We start from the raw sequence: 18,947 nt of genomic DNA, 5'->3' as shown, positions 1-18,947 counted from the left end.
AGGTTGATTTTACTCCGAACCATCCCTTTAATGTTCCTAATTGATAAATAACACTAATTTTGGTACATAACTGTTTAATCTGTCTGCTAAAATATTGAATCTTGCCAGTACTTGGCATGGGAAGGGCCGGCTGCTGTTTATTGAAAGGTTTTGTATAATGGAATTTGAGGGGAAAACACTTGAGTTTTTTTCAAACTAACAACTAGCAGGTAAAACTACATAAAGAACAACTAAAACAACCACTTCTTTATCTCTCTTACACTCTCTTTCCTCTTTACCTTGAACTTATGTCATGCTAATGTTAATTCACCCACTTTCTTACTCCCTGCTCTAATTTTTCCACTCTTTCCATTCTTTACCTACACTCAATCACTCGGTTTAGGGAGGAGAGATATTTTTGTTGACACTTCGAGGTAAAAGTGCCTGTAGTGGCATCTTCAGTTGAGGGCTCTTTTTGTACCATCTCTGAGGGGAACACAACAAGTGTGACAGAAAACTCAAGGAGATGCTTCAAGGCTTCAATGCTTCTTGGCGTCAATCTCTTCAAGAGAGATTTGTATCTACCCATACTGAGCTTTATCTTGCAAAGGTATTCACATAAAACATGGGTGAACTTTATCTCCCCCTTCAAACTAGATTGCTCTTTCATGGACAGTAGAGCGTGAAGGTGAAATCGGAGGCAGGGAGACTTATCGTGGATGGACTAAATGGATTCAGAGAGGAAAGATCCACTTGACTATGATGAACTCAAAGAGAAGTCACATGTCTATATGGAGTCACAGAGGATTTTGGATCTTGAGTATGTCAAGAAAATCTTAGGAGGCTGCAAAAACCCAAGGTATATAGGGTCTAGTAAAACAACACGATTAACATTTTGCATATATTTCACGTTTTGTTAGTTTACATGCTTAGCAAGGTGCTAAAGTTAATCTTTAACAGTTTAGCAAAAACCACTTATGTAAAACACAAGTTGGAAAGCAAGTTAAAGTGAAATAGTCCCTAGAACCCAGAAAATGCATTAAATAGCATTAAAAGCCATTTACCTCCGTAATGCGATAGTTGAACCAGAAAAAAAATATATTTTACTGCTTGGATTGTAAAATGTGGCTTTAGCTTTTAATGACTGAGATGATTAGCTCCCTAAAATGTAAGCAAATTTGCTAGCCTTCAGAGTTTTCTTTCAGAGGTACAGTACATATGCAAACTGAGCAACTGAGGTTTTAATAAGAATGGGAATGATAACAGCTAGATAGCTCTCTTCAGGTATTGTGAGTTTGCCAATAAAATACATAAATAGCTATTTGGCTATCGGTTTACATGATCAAACAGTCCACTAGGCCTAGGCAATGTCATTGGAAAAGGAAAGTCACTTTAGGGGCAGACACAGTTTGCACATTTTGAAGAAAGATTATAAACACTGTTTTCTTCGAAATAACGTGAACCAATGAATTGTTTACATGACTAGGATTGTACTAAGAAAGTAAACTGGAAAGACACTTTGATTTCATGTTGACAACTGGATCAGGCCACCATTTCAGTTAGCATGTAAAAAGTTAGCATGTGAAAACAAAAAGAAGTGAACCATAAAAAAGAAAACAGGCCAGATTTCTTGCTAAGTTCTAGTGCAGTGCTGAGTCCTGCTTTCAATGTGCCAGCATGATTTATACCTTGCTCAAAGTATCCGTGCCCGGGAAAGGCAGCCATTTTCCTTCAGCATCCCAGAAAAGTGTCAGTGCAACACCCTAGGTGAAGGAGCAATGGGCCTTCTTGCTCACATTTTGGCACTTGACATTTCAAACTGAGTTTGTTTTTTTCCGCCCCTCGTATTCCAGTCTGCATTATTCAAAATCTTTCTTTTTCCATACCTCCTCCATACTTGTTCTTGCTTTCTGTTCCCCTCCTGTTGTTTTAATCGGCAGGTGTTGACATTTCAAAGTGCCACTCCAGGGTGTACCGTCGCACATGTCATGTGACAGTCAGGCATCCATTTTTTTTCTTTTTCTATTAGTTATTTTTATACCCTGCTTTCTTTTAGTCATCTATCTGACTGTTTTTTGCCACTTCTTGTCTACTCTGCTAGGGTTACCTGGAGATTCGGTTTGCAGTATCAGACGTCAGGAACGAGATAAACTTCAAAAAAAGGTGTTCAGTAGTAGCTTGGGCCTCCATTTCATCTATTGTGCTGGGATGGTGTAGGAAACGGATCGAGAGTCACCCTGCTGCTCTCAAAGCAGAACACTGACTGACTGAAGGCACAGACGAAATCAAGAGGAAAGAGAAAGATTGCAAACACTAGTGACATGAGGTAGGCTAAATGGGAGAAATGTCTTGGGTATCAATGATGATTCAAAGAATTGCTTAAAAGCATTACTGAACATGCATTAAGGTCATTGGTGATAATCCAACAACTTCCAACCAGTCCTTACAATTATTTCACATATATTTCAGTCAATTTGGGCTGATATTTTTTTGCCCTTTGATCCTTGACTCTACTTCCCTTGACCCTCTGTTATGTCCCTCAGCTTGTCCACGGCAGCTGCTAAAACAATATCTTGGTCAGCCATCTTAATGCAATCTTTAAAGCATCCTGCTTGCGTCATGCATCACAAATAATCTAATGCACAATTACAATGCACAAATAATGTAATCTAATCCCTAGAAATCCGTGGATTTTAGTTCATCAAGAATGAAAATGACTGATAATATTTCATGCATATTATTTCTCTATTATATCCAAGTCTTAGATTTTATTGAGCTGGTATTAGCTGCTTAAAAGAGCAGGATCATCTTATTAGGCCCCTGGTAGATCTTTTTTTTTTTTTTTTTTCTTCATTGAAGACCACATAATGGGCCTTAATACTCAAATCTGGAGCCATGTAGAAGACATTCATCTAAATCTGAGCAATATACCATAGCCAAAGGGACAACACTAAGCACAAACAGTACATGTGGGAAACTGTATTTCACATGGCAGATACATGGTTTTCATGAGAAACTAAACAGGGCCTTTCTATGTTTAGCGTAACTTCTCCTATGTTGTTACTTTATAGTCCTACATTCTCATCTCGATGTACTGCACATGTAATGGGCTTTCCTAGTGAGCTTTTCTTGGCTCCTTAAAGCATGTTGGCATTTCAGAATCTCTTTTAATTAAAACTACCGTCATCAAATGGCAAATCAATAAAAAATGAATGCTGAGATGTGGAGGTGTTCTTAATAAAAGTGAATTAATAAAATGAATTAACAATATGCTCCTCGTAGTTTCCTGATTACCCAGAGCTTTTCATTCTCTTGTAACATCCAGAACTTGTCATGTATGGCTAATACTGTGTTTAGTATATAACTACATCATAAAACAAAGTAATGTACTAGAATAGAAAGAAAAAGAGAGAGGAGAAAGAAAAGGAAGAAGAAAAGAAAAGAAACCCACAAGTCAGCAAAAATCTCTTAGCAGAAAAAATAATTATTTGTGATCTTTCTTTCTTATAGGATCTCTTGACGGCCCTATAAATAACAAAAAAAGGCTGGTCACTGGGAGTTGGATGAGAGTAATAAAAGATTGGCAACCTCAGGGAAATTTAGAGACGATGCCAAAAAACGTGTAGTGCCCTACCACCACAAGTATTTTGTTGAAAAAGTTCCTGGAAACCTGCCATCCTAGCTCTCACTAAGGCTAAATTTACCACAAATAGGACGTATCACTGTTTAATGTCTAAAGCAGTTTCCAAGAAAGCAAGAAGAAGAAGCCCTTGATGAAGGACACTGTAATGACAGGCTAATGAGATATTCCCATGCCTCTATATGCTGTCATTAAACAACATTAGAGTATACTGTATAAAGCAGCAGCTGACATGCCTTTTGTAGTTGAACAAAATGGTGAATAAAAAAAAAAAACAAGTAATCATGAACAGAAACCTGTGTGCCTAAGTAGGTAAGTAATTCACAATGCTTCAATCGGTCTTAAACACAAATAATGTTCAGTACGAGTTAGGTTAAATCCACAAATGTTGGTGTAATACATGTATAAAACCTACAAATAAGGGCAATAAGTTCTACCAGAAAGACTCGGGAGATAAAATGATATAACGAGTAAATTTATTAACCCCTTACCCGTCTGGGATCACTGGTGATCCCGGATTTTATATTGTTTACATTGATCGCGCGTTTACAGTATAATTTTGTGAAGTAATAAGGTTAACCAATACATTGTTTGAAAGATACAACACTGTATATTCGTCTCGTTATAAGCATTATACAATCAAGATAACTTTGCAACCGTTTTTTGTTATTCTGTATCAACATAAACAATGTGATACAACTATGAAGAGAGGGGGGGGGGTCCTTACCTTTTTTGTGTTGTGGAAATGTAATGCTTGGCAGAATAATGATGACATCGATCTTTTTACCATGGGAAGAGTCCAGTGTATGATGTCCATGGTAAAAATTTGTCCAAAAATATGCAAACTGTTAAAAATATCCATAGAACTTCTATTGTTTACATCCTGAAATTTGCTAATCACGAGGGCGTTGTCCTGTTTATTCGACGAATTCTCCACATCTAGCGCATTATTCAATGAAACATAACATATCAGAGTATTTAGTGGAGTGTCTGGAAATGAATGAGATCGGCCCAGAAGATGTCCGATGAAAACTGGCCATGTAATTTTAGAAAGGATTGAAGGATGACAGGCGCTTTTGGTGACGTGTGATCATGCATAATGCTAATATGTGTGGTAAAAAATAAACCAATAGCAATGGGAAACTTTTTTGTTGTCATCCAATGTGAAGCCTATGCCATAACGAATACGCCCATGTGCGGTTTTGCATAATCTCGCGTTTATAACAGTGTTCCTTTGTTTGCGCAACCATTTGCTTCCTGGAAATTTACGCACACGTGCTTCTCGTGACGCACAGAGGTTGTCCTGCCTCCTGTTACACCTGCTCTCTAGCGCTCGCTCCGTTTACATTCGCCTGCTGCAATGGGTTCACGTCGGGGACAGAAGTTATTTTCTCCTGCTGCTGCATTGGAAGAACTTCTGCGAAGCAGTGATGAAGAAAACGGGAAATATTCAGAAGAGAGTTTTGTATCCAGCGTCGACTCTGAAGAGGAGGATATGTTTTTAGAAGGTCTCGATCCAGTTTTAGATCGGTAAGTGTCTAAACATTTTAGTGAGTTTGTGTTACATTGCTTTTTAGTTTTGATTTTCTGCACTATTGCCGCTTATAAGTACGTTACATTGAAATGCAGTGAAATTCCATTGTTATTCAAGCGCTGAATTAGAAGAAGCCCTGTACAACATTGAACATATTACTTTATGTAACGTTAGCTATATAGGCTATTGCTTTGTATGTAGAACGCAAGACGAAGTTCAAACAACTTTTCAGAGAAGAACATGTAATTATATGTGTGTAAGATAATCAGTTCTGTTAGGTGTAACGTTAGTTCTAATCCTTTTTGTGTAATTCAACAGTGATGAAACTTCAGATGATGAGAGGGTACCAGAGGCCTCTGGACAACATGCAAAGCGTCCATGTGTGGCTGCAACATCTTCAGCTGCCTCCACTTTGTGGTAAGCAAATAATGTTTAGTGAGATAAAAAAAAAAAAAAATGCATTTTAGGGCATTATTATTGTCTGAGTGTGCATTATTTGCTGGTAGTGTAAATGTGCAATCAGGGCAGCAATAGAGTGGGTATGGAGCTAAATTTCTGTATGTTGTATATTATCATTTGAATTTCATGTATGTTTCTAGTCCCTTTTGTGTAATTCAACAGTGATGAAACTTCAGATGATGAGAGGGTACCAGAGGCCTCTGGACAACATGCAAAGCGTCCATGTGTGGCTGCAGCATCTTCAGCCTCCAGAAGTTCAAGAGGAAAGAGCGGAAGAAAGAGACAGCCCAGCACTTTGTGGTAAGTAAATAATGTGAAGCAAGTAAAGTAATGTTTAGTGAGAGAAAAAAATTGCATTTTAGGGCATTATTATTGTCTGATTACAGTCTGCATTGTTAGCTGGTAGTGTAAATGTGCAATCAGGGCAGCAATAGAGTTGGTGTAGAGGTAGATTGCTGTATGTGAATGATCCTTTGAATATAAAATATGTTAGCTGGTAGTGTAAATGTGCAATCAGGGCAGCAATAGAGTTGGTGTAGAGGTAGATTGCTGTATGTGAATGATCCTTTGAATATAATATCTGTAAGCTGCTAGTGTAAATGTGCAATCAGGACAGCAATAGAGTTGGTGTAGAGGTAGATTGCTGTTTGTGAATGATCCTTTGAATATAAAATCTGTTAGCTGGTAGTGTAAATGTGCAATCAGGACAGCAATAGAGTCGGTGTAGAGGTAGATTGCTGTTTGTGAATGATCCTTTGAATATAAAATCTGTTAGCTGGTAGTGTAAATGTGCAATCAGGGCAGCAATAGAGTTTGTGTAGAGGTAGATTGCTGTATGTGAATGATCCTTTGAATATAATATCTGTAAGCTGCTAGTGTAAATGTGCAATCAGGACAGCAATAGAGTTGGTGTAGAGGTAGATTGCTGTATGTGAATGATTGTTTGAATTTCAGATTTGAAAAGGCAATAATATGTATGTATTTATGTGTAAGATAATCAGTTCTGTTAGGTGTGTTTCTAATCCGTTTTGTGTAATTCAACAGTGATGAAACTTCAGATGATGAGAGGGTACCAGAGGCCTCTGGACAACATGCAAAGCGTCCATGTGTGGCTGCAGCATCTTCAGCCTCCAGAAGTTCAAGAGGAAAGAGCGGAAGAAAGAGACAGCCCAGCACTTTGTGGTAAGCAAATAATGTGACGTGCATGACTCTTGAGAAAATAAAATATGTTAGGGCATCATTATTGTCTGATTGCAGTCTGCATTATTAGCTGGTGGTGTAAATGTTCAATAATGTTAGCAATATATTGGGTATGAAGGTAGATTCCTGTATGTGAATGGTCATTTGATTTTGAAAAAAAAATGTGTATATATAAAAATTTCTTTCCCTGTTTGTTATTCAATAGTGATGGCAATTCAGATGATTCACCCAGCACTTCAGGGACAGGATGGTGTAGTAACATGGACAGCACAGAACCTCCTGAAATCATCTTTAGGCCTCTTCATGCTGTTGGAGCAAAGCTTCTAAAAACAGCTTCGTACAGTCCTCTGCAGCTGTACAGTCCTCTGCAGCTGTTCCAGCTGTTCTTTTCAAGTGCGTTGCTACAGACACTGATTGGTAAAACAAATTTTTTTTTCATTTTTTGAGATGTTTAGCACTGTGTTGATTGCTAATAACTAAGAAACTGTTGTTTGTAACTATATACAGATGTATAAATAAAAAAACGTTTTATTTGCTAAATAATGTGTCATTCTTAACCATTAAATGGATGGTAGTGAACAAAGACTTTCTTATATATACTTTTTATAAACAAGTTGCCAAGTGTCACTTTAGGGTACTTTTGGAGCCTTTTCCAAAAATGCACATAAATGTATTTTTATAAACATTTAGAATGTAAACAATACACCAGAGAGTATACAAGTTGTGCTTTGTCATAATGTAATAAGAAAATATATTGAAATGATCAAACAAACTTGTTATAGCTCATGGTAAAAGTTGGTTACCAAGTGTCCCTTTGGAGACTCCAAGTGGCCTTTTTGGGTAGGTGCCTAGACATGCGCTGAAATAAATGCTTGTAAAAAAATCATTTTTGCTTGTATGAACTTCAAATTTGAAACATACATTGTTAAGAACTATGGCTTTAGATTGCTTGTGTTTCCAGGCCTGTATATTTTTGCTTTAAGCTATTTTCTTTTTCATAACATTTATTATAAAAAAAAAAAATATTGTCCATTGTTTTTTGAGCTTATTTATCTCTCTAATAGTAATTGCTTGAGCAATTCTGAGTATTTCATAGTAAACTGTCAAGTGTCAGCTTTTAAATGATATCTTGGTTTTGTGTGTAGTCAGAAGGACTCATTAGCAACAACCATTTTATTATGGGTATGTCATTTTGCACTCGATTGCCAAAAATGGGGGCGACTGGTAAGGGGTTAATAGCTCAGCAAGCATAGTCTTTGGCGTAGGCCCCGTCTTAGCAAGCAATGCGAGGGTAACGGAATCTGCAAATCCCGCCTGAAGATGAAGGCAGGGGCGCAGCCGACCCCCTGGAGGCAAAGGAAGGGACCATCCTGGTGGTGGTGGGGAGGATGGAGGGAAAGGACCATCTTGGAGGTGGTTGGGGAGGATGGAGGTAATTGGCGCCGTCAGTATCTGCGAACTCAGACGGATGTAAGTACCATTCTTTTATACTGAGAGTGTTAACACATGATTGGTTAGAAGTGAGTTAATTCATGACGCGCTGATTGAGTCTTCCTGGCAGAACTTAACGCTAAGCTTACATTTATTGGGAGGTTTAATATTTGTTTTTACAATAAGAAAATTCAGCCCACATACAACAGAGATTTAGCAAAGTTAGTAGACTAATGGACAACCTTGTACACTAGAAAATGGCTAACACTAGCAAGACTGCTGATCCAGATCGTTGATGAGAGTTGCCAATTTCTTGTACCTTAGCAACTGTTAGCGAGGCAAAAAAAATAGAGCAGGGTTCACCTTGAGCGACAAACACCAACGGAAACAGTTGGATAAAGCAGACAAGCAGGAAAGCTTACAAGTGCAGACACTGGACAAGCTCCAGCGGTTTAATTGCTGTCAGTGTGAACGTGGCCTTCACCCCTACACTTTTCTCCAATGCTTCAATTGTGACGTCTACTGCTTGAGCTAGTACTTTCATTGTTCATATATACTGTAGGGCCCAAGGGGACTCCACTGACCTAAGTGGTTTCAGTCTGCTAGTCTGAAGAACATGTGTATGGTCTACTGTACTGGAAAAGGAAAGGCTTGAAAAAGAGAAGTAGTGTTTTTCATTCACAGGCAATATGACAATAATGGAAGCACGCTGGGCTGACGACATCTCGAGTCTTTGTACATGTCTCCTTTTCATTCTAAGTCATTATGCTGCAGTCTTGTCCTCAACCTATGAGTCACCAAAAGCTTCATTTCTCTTTTTCACAGCAGGTTGTAGTCTATTTTTTCATTTACTTTCAACTCCTCTCTTTCTTTCTCATTTTATGTCTCACCTTTGAATCATGACCTCCAAATCCTGGTGAGTGACTCAGGTTTAACCAGAACTCTGGGCAATGTCGGATTGGCTCAATCACTCTGTGTCATTCGAGAGGACGGATGAGAGAGGGGCTGTGAGTCAGACCCTGTTGAGCACCATTCACCTCTGCCTGACGTACCTTTTCGAGCATCCTACCGTGGTACCAGTCACTTGCCTATCCTAGGGTCCTCTCTCTAAATCACTCACTGTGCCATCTATAAAATGAAGCACACAGCGTGAGGTTTTCATGAACTGGGGTGATAACATCCTTCAGACTTAATCACCGCTCTTGGGGAACCCCAGAGTGATACTCGCATCAGGGAGGCAGCAGAGGTAAGTGAAATAAGAGAGAGAAAGTTACATGAAGGAAGGAAGACTGATTTCAAGGATATGAAGGATACCTGGGGAAGTCTGTTATGAAGGAACTGAGAAGTAAGGGAGTAGGTCATCATCCCAAAAAGGAACACAAATCATCCCTTGCAATCAGCAGATGGCCGAAAGTAAGAAGTTGAATCTTAGCATGCTGGGAGACTAGAGTGTTGTCTAACAGTCCCTAACAGCAATTGCAATACTCTTAGTCTTAGTCTTAGTGCTGTGATGAAGTGACCCACCTTTGCTTGTACCCCTGTGCCTTCAATACAACTGCGCCCTAGATTTTGGAAAACGTGCCAAGATGCTGGGCTGATGTGCCCCTTTCCGGTCCTTAGCCTGGGGGGAACATGGCCTTCTGCACTTCTTCGACCCTAACAATACCCTAGCACCTTACGGAAACTATTTCCCTTGCTGACACCCCACTTGGACCGCTTACCTTCTTTTTTGACCCTTATTATTTCTCTCTATGTTACTCTGTTCTACTCCCTCCTACATATCTATGTCAAGGTGGAAAGGTTAGGCCCTGCTGGTAGAAATTTCATTTCATAGAACATATCATTATTATTATTACAGTCTCAGAAAAAAAAAATTTGCATACACTGTACCTTTAGTGGTGCAACAGCTTGTCACTAGGGCAGTGCCTTATTTAACTTTGTGACTTATTTACCTCCAAACAGCTCATACAGTAGATATTACAGAATATAATAAGGTTTCCCAATCATGTTCTTGCGCGTTCCTGCAAAGCTAAGCTCCAACCCTAATCAAATACTCCTGAACCTGATCATTTAAGCTCCTCAGTAACACTTGATAATTACAGACAGGTGTGTTGAAGCAGGGTTTGAACTGAACTCTGCAAGAGGGTAGATCTCAAATAACAGGATTGGGCACCCCTGGTGTATAGTATTTTACCAGTGCACAAGAACTCTTAAAAGAGTGAAACAGACTTCTATTCACACAACAGCTCAGGACAGTCAATAACAAAGAGACTTGACGTGTGAAAATAAGTGCCATTAAGATAAATAGGAATGCAAACACCTTTCTCTAGTTATTATAGGCCTTCTTGCTTTGTACCTTCCCATTCAACAAATTACTAATTAAGCTGGAGATTGATGGCCTGAGGAAAAGTACCTGTCTCATTTCCATGTACTTGGCTCAAGGGCGACACGTCACCTGTGGAGTCGGCTCCTAACGGATTCAGTCACAAATCTTTCCGCTGTACTACAGGATCCCACAATGCTGTATTATAATACATATCTTGCTCTTGGCCGCCTTCAATTTTCCAATAAGAAATACTCTTCCACAAAACAGATGAGACCCAAGAAACGCATTTTACTCATAATGTGGAAATGTCTGTAGTCCAGATGGTAAAAAAAATGTGTCTGGCAATGATTTCCAGCCTATGCTGGGTCATTTTTATAAAAGGACTTATCATGGCTTTTCTTACCAGCTTTATGTGTTTGTTTTATAGCTAAAACATGTGTGTCTCTATCAAATATTGTAAAACCATGGCACATTTAATTCAAATCACTATTTCTTCAAATTTCATGGAATATTACCAAGATAATAAGTGCATTCATTTTTCACTCCCTCAGTGGGATAAGGGCACACATTTTTGTACGGGTATTTCTTATGTGGCATGCAAACTTGCATCACCCTTATGATAATGATTGTTATTTGACTTGAGAATTGGTGATGCCCTTTGCAGCTATTTTGAAAACCTCTGGCCATTCCTTTCCTGTGTTAAATTGCAAAATTTAGGCAAGAAGGCTACACTAGGCTAATCAACACCTCGTATACAACCCAGTCACTGAGCAAGCAACTTCTCTTGCAACTTTACTTGATACCTGTAAGGCACCTTTTTAAGCCTTGATGTCCCATTTGAAGTTCAAAAATGGTCATCACTGGGAGCTTCAAGCATAACATGCTCTCAAAACAACCTTCATTTCTAATGCTCTCCTGCCAATGGTGGGTTAGCTTATGCTAGTCTTGAACCTCACCAAAGTAGGTCACTGTTTCGAACAAATTATTTTCGAGCTCTGATTGATTGTCCATGGTGCATGGTCTGTCAGAACCCATGCCAGGTGCCTCTGTCCCCCTTTGAGTCACAGTGCCACTTCAGAAACAGCAGGGTGTTTTGCTCTGGTTTAGAGTACGCTCAAATCTGGGGTGGGGGTTGTCAAATAAGTCTCAGCATGGGGTGAAACAATGGTCAAAACCGTCGCAAACAAAACTGTTTGACTTTGTAGTCTGCCATTACAAAACTTTCTGCACGACTTTCATCTTTCAAAGTTTTCCTTTGTTCCAACATTTGTTTGCCTCATAACTTCTGATCTGACCTTCATCTCACTGCGTCGCGGTTTTCCGCAACATTCGTAAACAACCCCCGCTAAAATGACTGACAAATAATTTATCTCACAGCAAAAAAACACAAAAAAAACTTCCATAATGTGCATATTAACGATACTCAAAGGATGCAGTGGCACAGATTAGAAAGATGGAGTAGTTTCTATGTATTCTAATGTGATTCACCATTGAATTGCTCTGATGCACAGAACACTCCTAGTGTGAGATCTTAAAAACTGCCAGCAGCACATATCATCAATCCTAAGATGGATCCTTACAGTGCCCTTAATGTTTATAAATGGAATAAACAGCAGGCTACGGGCAGAAAAAAAAAGGATTTGTTGCAATATCGCAAGGCATAAAACAACTTGCAATGTTGCTGAATCTCAATTTTCCTTTTAAATTGTCTCAAGGTGACAAAACCTTATATTCATCTCCATACTCTGACTATATTCGTTCAGAACACACTTAATGACTGTCAGGCTCGTATCTGAAAGAGGAATCAATGGGATTTCCTTGCTGCTGTTGTTGTTGCTGATGTCAGCAGGAACCGGATGATAATAGCAGAGTGATTCACATATCTCCCTACAAACTCAGAGGGAGACTATAAGCACCCGAATTAACAACATTAGGTCATCGCTAGCACTGATGCAGATATGGCTGCAGACAAGCCTGACAGATGGAAAGGAGGGTACGTAGTGATAAACGCCACTAGGTGCTAGGAGCTAGATGCTAAAATTATGTCATGAGAGGAAATGAGATTGCAAGAAGCAATAGAGTGCAAAAAAAGTGGCAATTAGTGTTGGATGTGATATATATTCACAACATATTGATGATGATTTTAATTCAGCGTTTATTTGGTTCTGATTTAAACTTCAGTAGCAAAAATGTCAGTTTTTTTACATATTTGATTCATTTCTGTGAATCATTTCAAACTCATTCAATGGCATCATCACTCAAAATGTTTCACCTGTCTCTGAATGGATTATTAATATATTAAGATGTTTTATAAAAATATGTGTGCATGTAAATAAAAAAAATAAAAAATTCATTTAGGGACAAAATGGGACAAAAGCTAATTTAAAATAAAAAATTGGGAAAAAATTATAATATTGGTATTTACCAAATGGTAATTGGTATAGGCCTATTATTATTGCTATATCACTCAGTCCTGACAATTAACATTTAATTTACAGAAGTGGTTGATTTAAGTATTATTTAAGAGTGCATTCATTAAAGCCACACTAAGTAGAAATTGTGTTTTTGTCAAACAGCGACCCCTAGAGTCGCTGTGGAATACTTGCACTGTCGTAAATATATTATAACGTTTTTACATGATTGCAGCTAACTCACAAGTAAATAGTCTATAGTCTAGGCCTACTGTATAATTTAATTTGTGTTGTTTTTATTGAAATGTAAACATTACAAAATGCCAGATAACATCAATTAAGTTAAATGTACGTCGCATTATTTCATAACATTGGCCGTTATGATGTCATTAGACATGATTATTGCAATTTATCATAATAGTTTGCAAATTGTGCTCGTTTACACTATTTACAACCTCTACGTTAGGCGTATTTATGTCCTGATAATTATGTGAGATATTGAAAGCTGTTCTCATGATAATCGCTAGCCTGACGTCGTCATACTCAGATTCTAGTCAGAATGTGAGTCGCTCCATTGAGCTTTGATTATGGGGCGTGTTTCAACCGAACCAGGAAGGAAAATGCCTCTGCACTCAATTGGATAGACCTATAACCAATCAGAGCAACGGAGTAAGTGATGTATGTTTTTCATTCATGTTTCCGATCGACAAATGCCTTGATCGTGGTTCTCTGTTCCTCTTTTAAAATGAATGCGCTGTCGATATCTTCTATAACAGACGCGATGGCGGAATCTACACATAATGTTTTATAAACAAAGTTCGAGAGGAGCATGTTCAAATAATCAATCCAATCATCTTGTCATCAAACAATGGTCTACACTATCAGCATGAGAGGAAGCATATATTTATTCACTTTGTCAACTCACCTAACATTCCATGACAGTTTTCAGCATCCCTCCACTCACTCTCGGCCTGTTCTTCCACAGCCTGGAATACGGGGGGAGCACTTTGGGTTCGGGCCGAATACCGAGCCCGCCCTCTCCTCGGACAGCACGCCAAATATGCATTTATTCTATCTGACTTATTTGTAAGTGTGAACTCGTGAAATAACAATTCTCCAGCGGCAGTCATCTGTGTTGTAAACGAATTCAACCCAAGCGCTCGTTGGTGACGTGGATGATTACGTTACGTTGCTCATCTGTCCATCATCGTATAAAGCCCGCCCTGACAATTTGATTGGTCCGAACAATTTTTGTTCGGGCATAATAGCTCCTCAACGGAACGAGTCCAGACCGAACTTCCCGACCAAAAAATGTTGTGGGCGGGGCTAAGTTCGGCTGGCATCCAGGCTAGATAATCGCAGGAATCAACATCAAACGGCGTTGTCTGATATCCCTCAGGACTACGTGATAAATACACCTCACAACACCTGAGTTCATCTGGCAAACTAATTCGTGAGGCATAGCTATCTGATTTATCAAAACGATTCCATTTACACCTGGTCACATAAATGTATTTTTGCGAAACGGATTTAAATTCGATCTTCAATTCTCGCGCTATATGCAGATTTAATGGACTGCACGTCACCGAAAGCAACAGATATGAGCTGCATTTTATAGATCATCAGCTAAAATTTCAAAATCAAAGACCGCAATAAGAGAGAGCAGTACAGCCCTGGTAAGATCATTTCGTTTCTTTACTTTTAATGATGAAGATTGTGTGTTAAGCGTCTGCGACTTACTTTCACTTTGATTTGCGATAGTTTGCACGTTGGCTTGATGCAGTTGCTCATCTGCGGTGATGCGTGTTCCAGCGCGTCGTCATATCTGGATATAACATATGCTCTCACACGTTTTTTTTTTAAAGCATTTTTGGGAGGAGTACAATTTACATATGTGTTTCAACAACCATATGCATTTACACTTGCCCAGTTTCGTCTGGAATGCGTCTCAGATCTCCTCCTGGAGTGGTTTGAGCGGTCGGATTCAAATCCGTCTCAAATGCGTTTCGGAGGGCATTTAAACCTGGACTTTTCACGATCGGATCTGAGAAAACGCATTAAGTGGCCAGGTGGAAACAACCCCCATGACAAAAACATACACACGAAAGCCGAAAACAAACGCTGGTTGGCCTCTCACGTCCAAATTTGACGAAGTGGTGGGGGAAAGCAATTGAATTTTGTAGTTCTTTTTGTGCTCTGGTTACTACCCGAACCCCGAAGTTACGTAGTGCCAGTAAAAGCGATACAGACCCCGTCAGGCTATGGCAGACGTGTCATTCAACCTATTGTAAGTCGATGTACCATCACAAGGATCTTGGAAATATATTATGAAGGTTGAAAAGTTACATAGTGTTGCTTTAAACGGTCAATAAAGTCATCACAATGAAAAAAAAAAATTAAACACTTTCGCTAACTACCCACAGCATAGCTAAAAGTAAATTGTGCAAAGCCCATTTGAAATCAATATAGCAATAAAGCTACAGTATATAGCAAAATCAAGTTTGTGATTGATGTGATTACCTTGAGCTCACAGTGATTGGCTGATTTGCATAAAGCTCAGCATTTCCTAACATTTTGATGCTCTGTAGTTCTGCTCTGCTGTCAATCCTAGTGCAGCTTGGCTCCCATAGAGAATGAACTAGAAAGCGTTGCTCATGGTCCGCTCACTCTGCATGAATGCTCGAGAAGATAACAAAATTGGGGCAGAGATCCTCCAAGCTAACAGCTATGGACAACAGTGAACCGAGGAGTACAAAAGCCTTTGACATGCACACTAATAGATACGTTCTGCTGTTTGGATACAAAACAGACAGCTTTCCATATAAATTATCCAGTGTCCAAACCAAGCCATTTTGCCAACAAAGCATTTCACCAACGTCTGATTAGTAATAGGAAGATATTGGACAGTGCTCATTTTTTAGCATTTAAGAAATCCATTACAAGCTACTGTAATTAATCAAAGATACATACTGTTCAATCTGCATCCCTTCTTGTTAGCCTTGTTAACCAATCTTGTTTTCATTATCACAATAACATTTGTTAAAGAGTCTGTTCTGAGAAAAATGTCAGACTGTTGATATTGCTGACACATAAGGCTAATCCCCAAGCTAACAAATTGAGCATATCAGTCAAATTGGGCATTTCTCTTTGGATCAACAGTGTAATATCTTCAGATAAAGAGATGCTAATTATCTTCGTAAGTACTTCTACAAGAACACTCTTTTGGTAAATACTGTATGCACTAGCTAATTAAATCCTTACTTAGCAAAGGGCAAGTTTAGCTACTGCAAACTGAATATAATCAGACTCCCTTTTAAGGTGTGCTTTATGTGCTAGTTTCGGAGTTATAGCCATTCTGGAACTTTAACAAAACATTGCCTACTGAAATCAGAGATGAGCAACTCTAGCAAAATAGCTAGCAAACTTGGGTGCGAATGAAGACATTTGGATTTCACAAAAGAAAAGTTAGCATTGTGCAGGATATGCCGTGAAACAGGCCACAAAAAAAGAGAAAAATGTAGCTTGAAAATGTTTTTGCCACAATATTATCTTGATATTGCTATATCTTTGAAACCCACAGCGTAACACTGTATATCACTACCCGTTTCTCTCTATAACATCACATTTCCACCATCTGAAATGACTATATAGGGCACTGATGAAAATCCTGATTATACCTATGTTTGAGTTATTACCAAAGTGCCTAACCTCCCAAACTCATTTCTCCCATCGCTCGCAGAGAGGAAAAATGTTTGGAGGCCTTCAGGCAAGGATTCTAAAGAACGGTTTACATGAAAGCCGAGCCTGGGACTATTTAGGTGTAAGCTGCCGAAGCCTTCCACAGCTTAATGAACTAGCTAAGAACGCTAACCCTCTGGCAAGTTTAGTGTTTGGTGTTAGATTTAAAGCATGCTTCATATCCTTCAGAAAAACAATAACAATTCTCTCATCTCAAGTTTAAAATTACCACTAAACTTATTTTGCAACCCGTTTCACTTCAATATACAATTTCTAAGTAAAACAGCATCAACACAATGGCTAGCTTATATATATATAAACTAGCTAACTAATTGAAGCTAAGCTAGCTAGTTCGTTAGAATTAGGAATCACTGATTTGCAATCAAACTCGGATTTTTCTATTTTCTGAGGTAAATTTTAATCTCAGAATCCTCTCAGTATCTCCTCACAGACTTTTATCCACATACTGTGCACAGTTGAGTTAGCATTGTGGCTAAAGAAATCCTGAGAGGGATACAGGATATTAACAATGTACTTCACATTTCCTTTAACAAATTTCACGGAGCATTTGTTTCGTAACACAGATGGGGGGAGACAGCAAATTTTGAAAAGTGAGTTTTGGCACTATCACTAAGACCAACACATTAAACAGACAGACGACTCCAACGGAGCATTTCACAGCCTCCTGCTCTTTCTAAAATGACACTGAATTGATATGTTTACCCACAAACACTCAATGAGTCCAGACAGCGAATGTGTTCAATTAAAGAAACAATTCATCCAGATAATAAAAATTATGTCACTATTTACTCACCCAGAAGTCCAAACCCTTTTTTCCCATGCATGAAAGAAGAGAAAATTCTATATTTTGTACTGGTTATTCTTTTCCATGCAATGACAATGAATAGGGACTGATACATTTAAGCTTCTAAAAGGACACCAAACCATCATAAAAGTTTCATAAAATATGACTTGAGCACTATATTTTAAATATTCTGTAAGTCCTATATGATGTGCAGAACGGACCAAAAATTCCACCATTATCAGTTGTATATCTTAACGTCCACCCCACCCAAAAGTGAGAGAAATAGCCATTTATAAATGAATCATTCTTTTGAGTCAAAACTTTTCAATAAATCAGCTGATCCAAAACCATCTAAATTATTAATTCAAATTAGGCTGATTCGGTTCTTCTAATTTTTATTTGAAATGTCATCAAATACAATTATGTATGTATGTATTTATGTATTATTTGCAATTACACTTTTTAAAAAATTATTTCAGCAAAATCATTCATCTTTACAATTACACAAAATTTCATATTCATTCCTCTGACTCAATTATTCAGTTGCATCGATTAACAGCCTATTGGAGGGAAATACTATTAGTGAGTAATAATTAGTGAATTTTCATTTTTTGGGTGATCTGTTCCTGTAACACGTTTATCCACAAACGCACCACGAGTCTAAACAGTCAATCTGTTCATTAATATTAAATATTAAACATTAACACAGGGAACGTATGCCGAAATACATTCCTTTACTCAAATCACAATCCTTTATTCTATTCTCCTCCATGTTTTTTTGTTTTTTTACCCTATTGGCCATAAATTAAAGTGAAAATGTAATTTGTCACCCGGCCAATCCCAGAGTCCTCGTGTTGATCATGAAAGAAAACACGTTATGACTCCCCTGTCATCTGTGGGCCACCTGTAGGCCTGTGCCTTATTCATAAAACATTATTAAGACATCAGTCATAGAGCCATAACAGAGGAACCCACAGCCAACAATAGAGCGTCTGCAGCGGTTATTGTCATTCAGTGGTGACAGTGCATGTTTGCATTACTTGTGCTTATCAAAATACAATTTTAAAAATGTCTGAAGTCATGTTTGATTTGCTTGAAGTCAATATGCTGCTATGCATACATTTTATTTATATATATACATTTTGACCTTCTTTAAAGCTGAAGTGCGTCATTTTTTCAATGTAAAAAGAGTTTTTTTGACTGACCCCAGTAACATTATTTTGGGTTTGTGTTCCTTCGCAAGGACATTATATTCAGGAAGCTTTGGGCACGTCTCTCCTTGAATTCGTTTGATCTCTATCCAAGCATTCGACTGCAAAGACAACACCCGATCTGGCATCGACAGCAGTGGGATTATGTCTTAATGGGAAACAACATTCTGAATTCTAACTACATTGATTCATTTTCACTGTCTGTCCTTTCCT

The 18,947-nt window shown here is 38.4% G+C and overlaps 1 protein-coding gene across 1 annotated transcript; it reads left to right on the top strand.

Annotated features, from left to right (window-relative positions):
• Positions 1-4,104: 4,104 nt before the first annotated feature.
• Positions 4,105-7,205, top strand: LOC309491874 (uncharacterized protein; the record flags this gene model as incomplete). Its single annotated transcript, XM_082190896.1, has 5 exons — positions 4,105-5,149; positions 5,472-5,570; positions 5,775-5,912; positions 6,657-6,794; positions 7,018-7,205. Coding segments are annotated over exons 1-5 (733 nt in total), but the record flags the coding sequence as incomplete, so codon positions are not given.
• Between the last annotated feature and the right edge of the window lie 11,742 nt (positions 7,206-18,947).

The sequence above is a fragment of the Leuciscus leuciscus genome, assembly GCF_965113295.1.
Source record: "Leuciscus leuciscus genome assembly, contig: HAP1_SCAFFOLD_658, whole genome shotgun sequence".
Taxonomy (NCBI): domain Eukaryota; kingdom Metazoa; phylum Chordata; class Actinopteri; order Cypriniformes; family Leuciscidae; genus Leuciscus; species Leuciscus leuciscus.
Note: the sequence above shows the minus strand (reverse complement) of the source record. Positions and strands in the feature narration are given on the sequence as shown.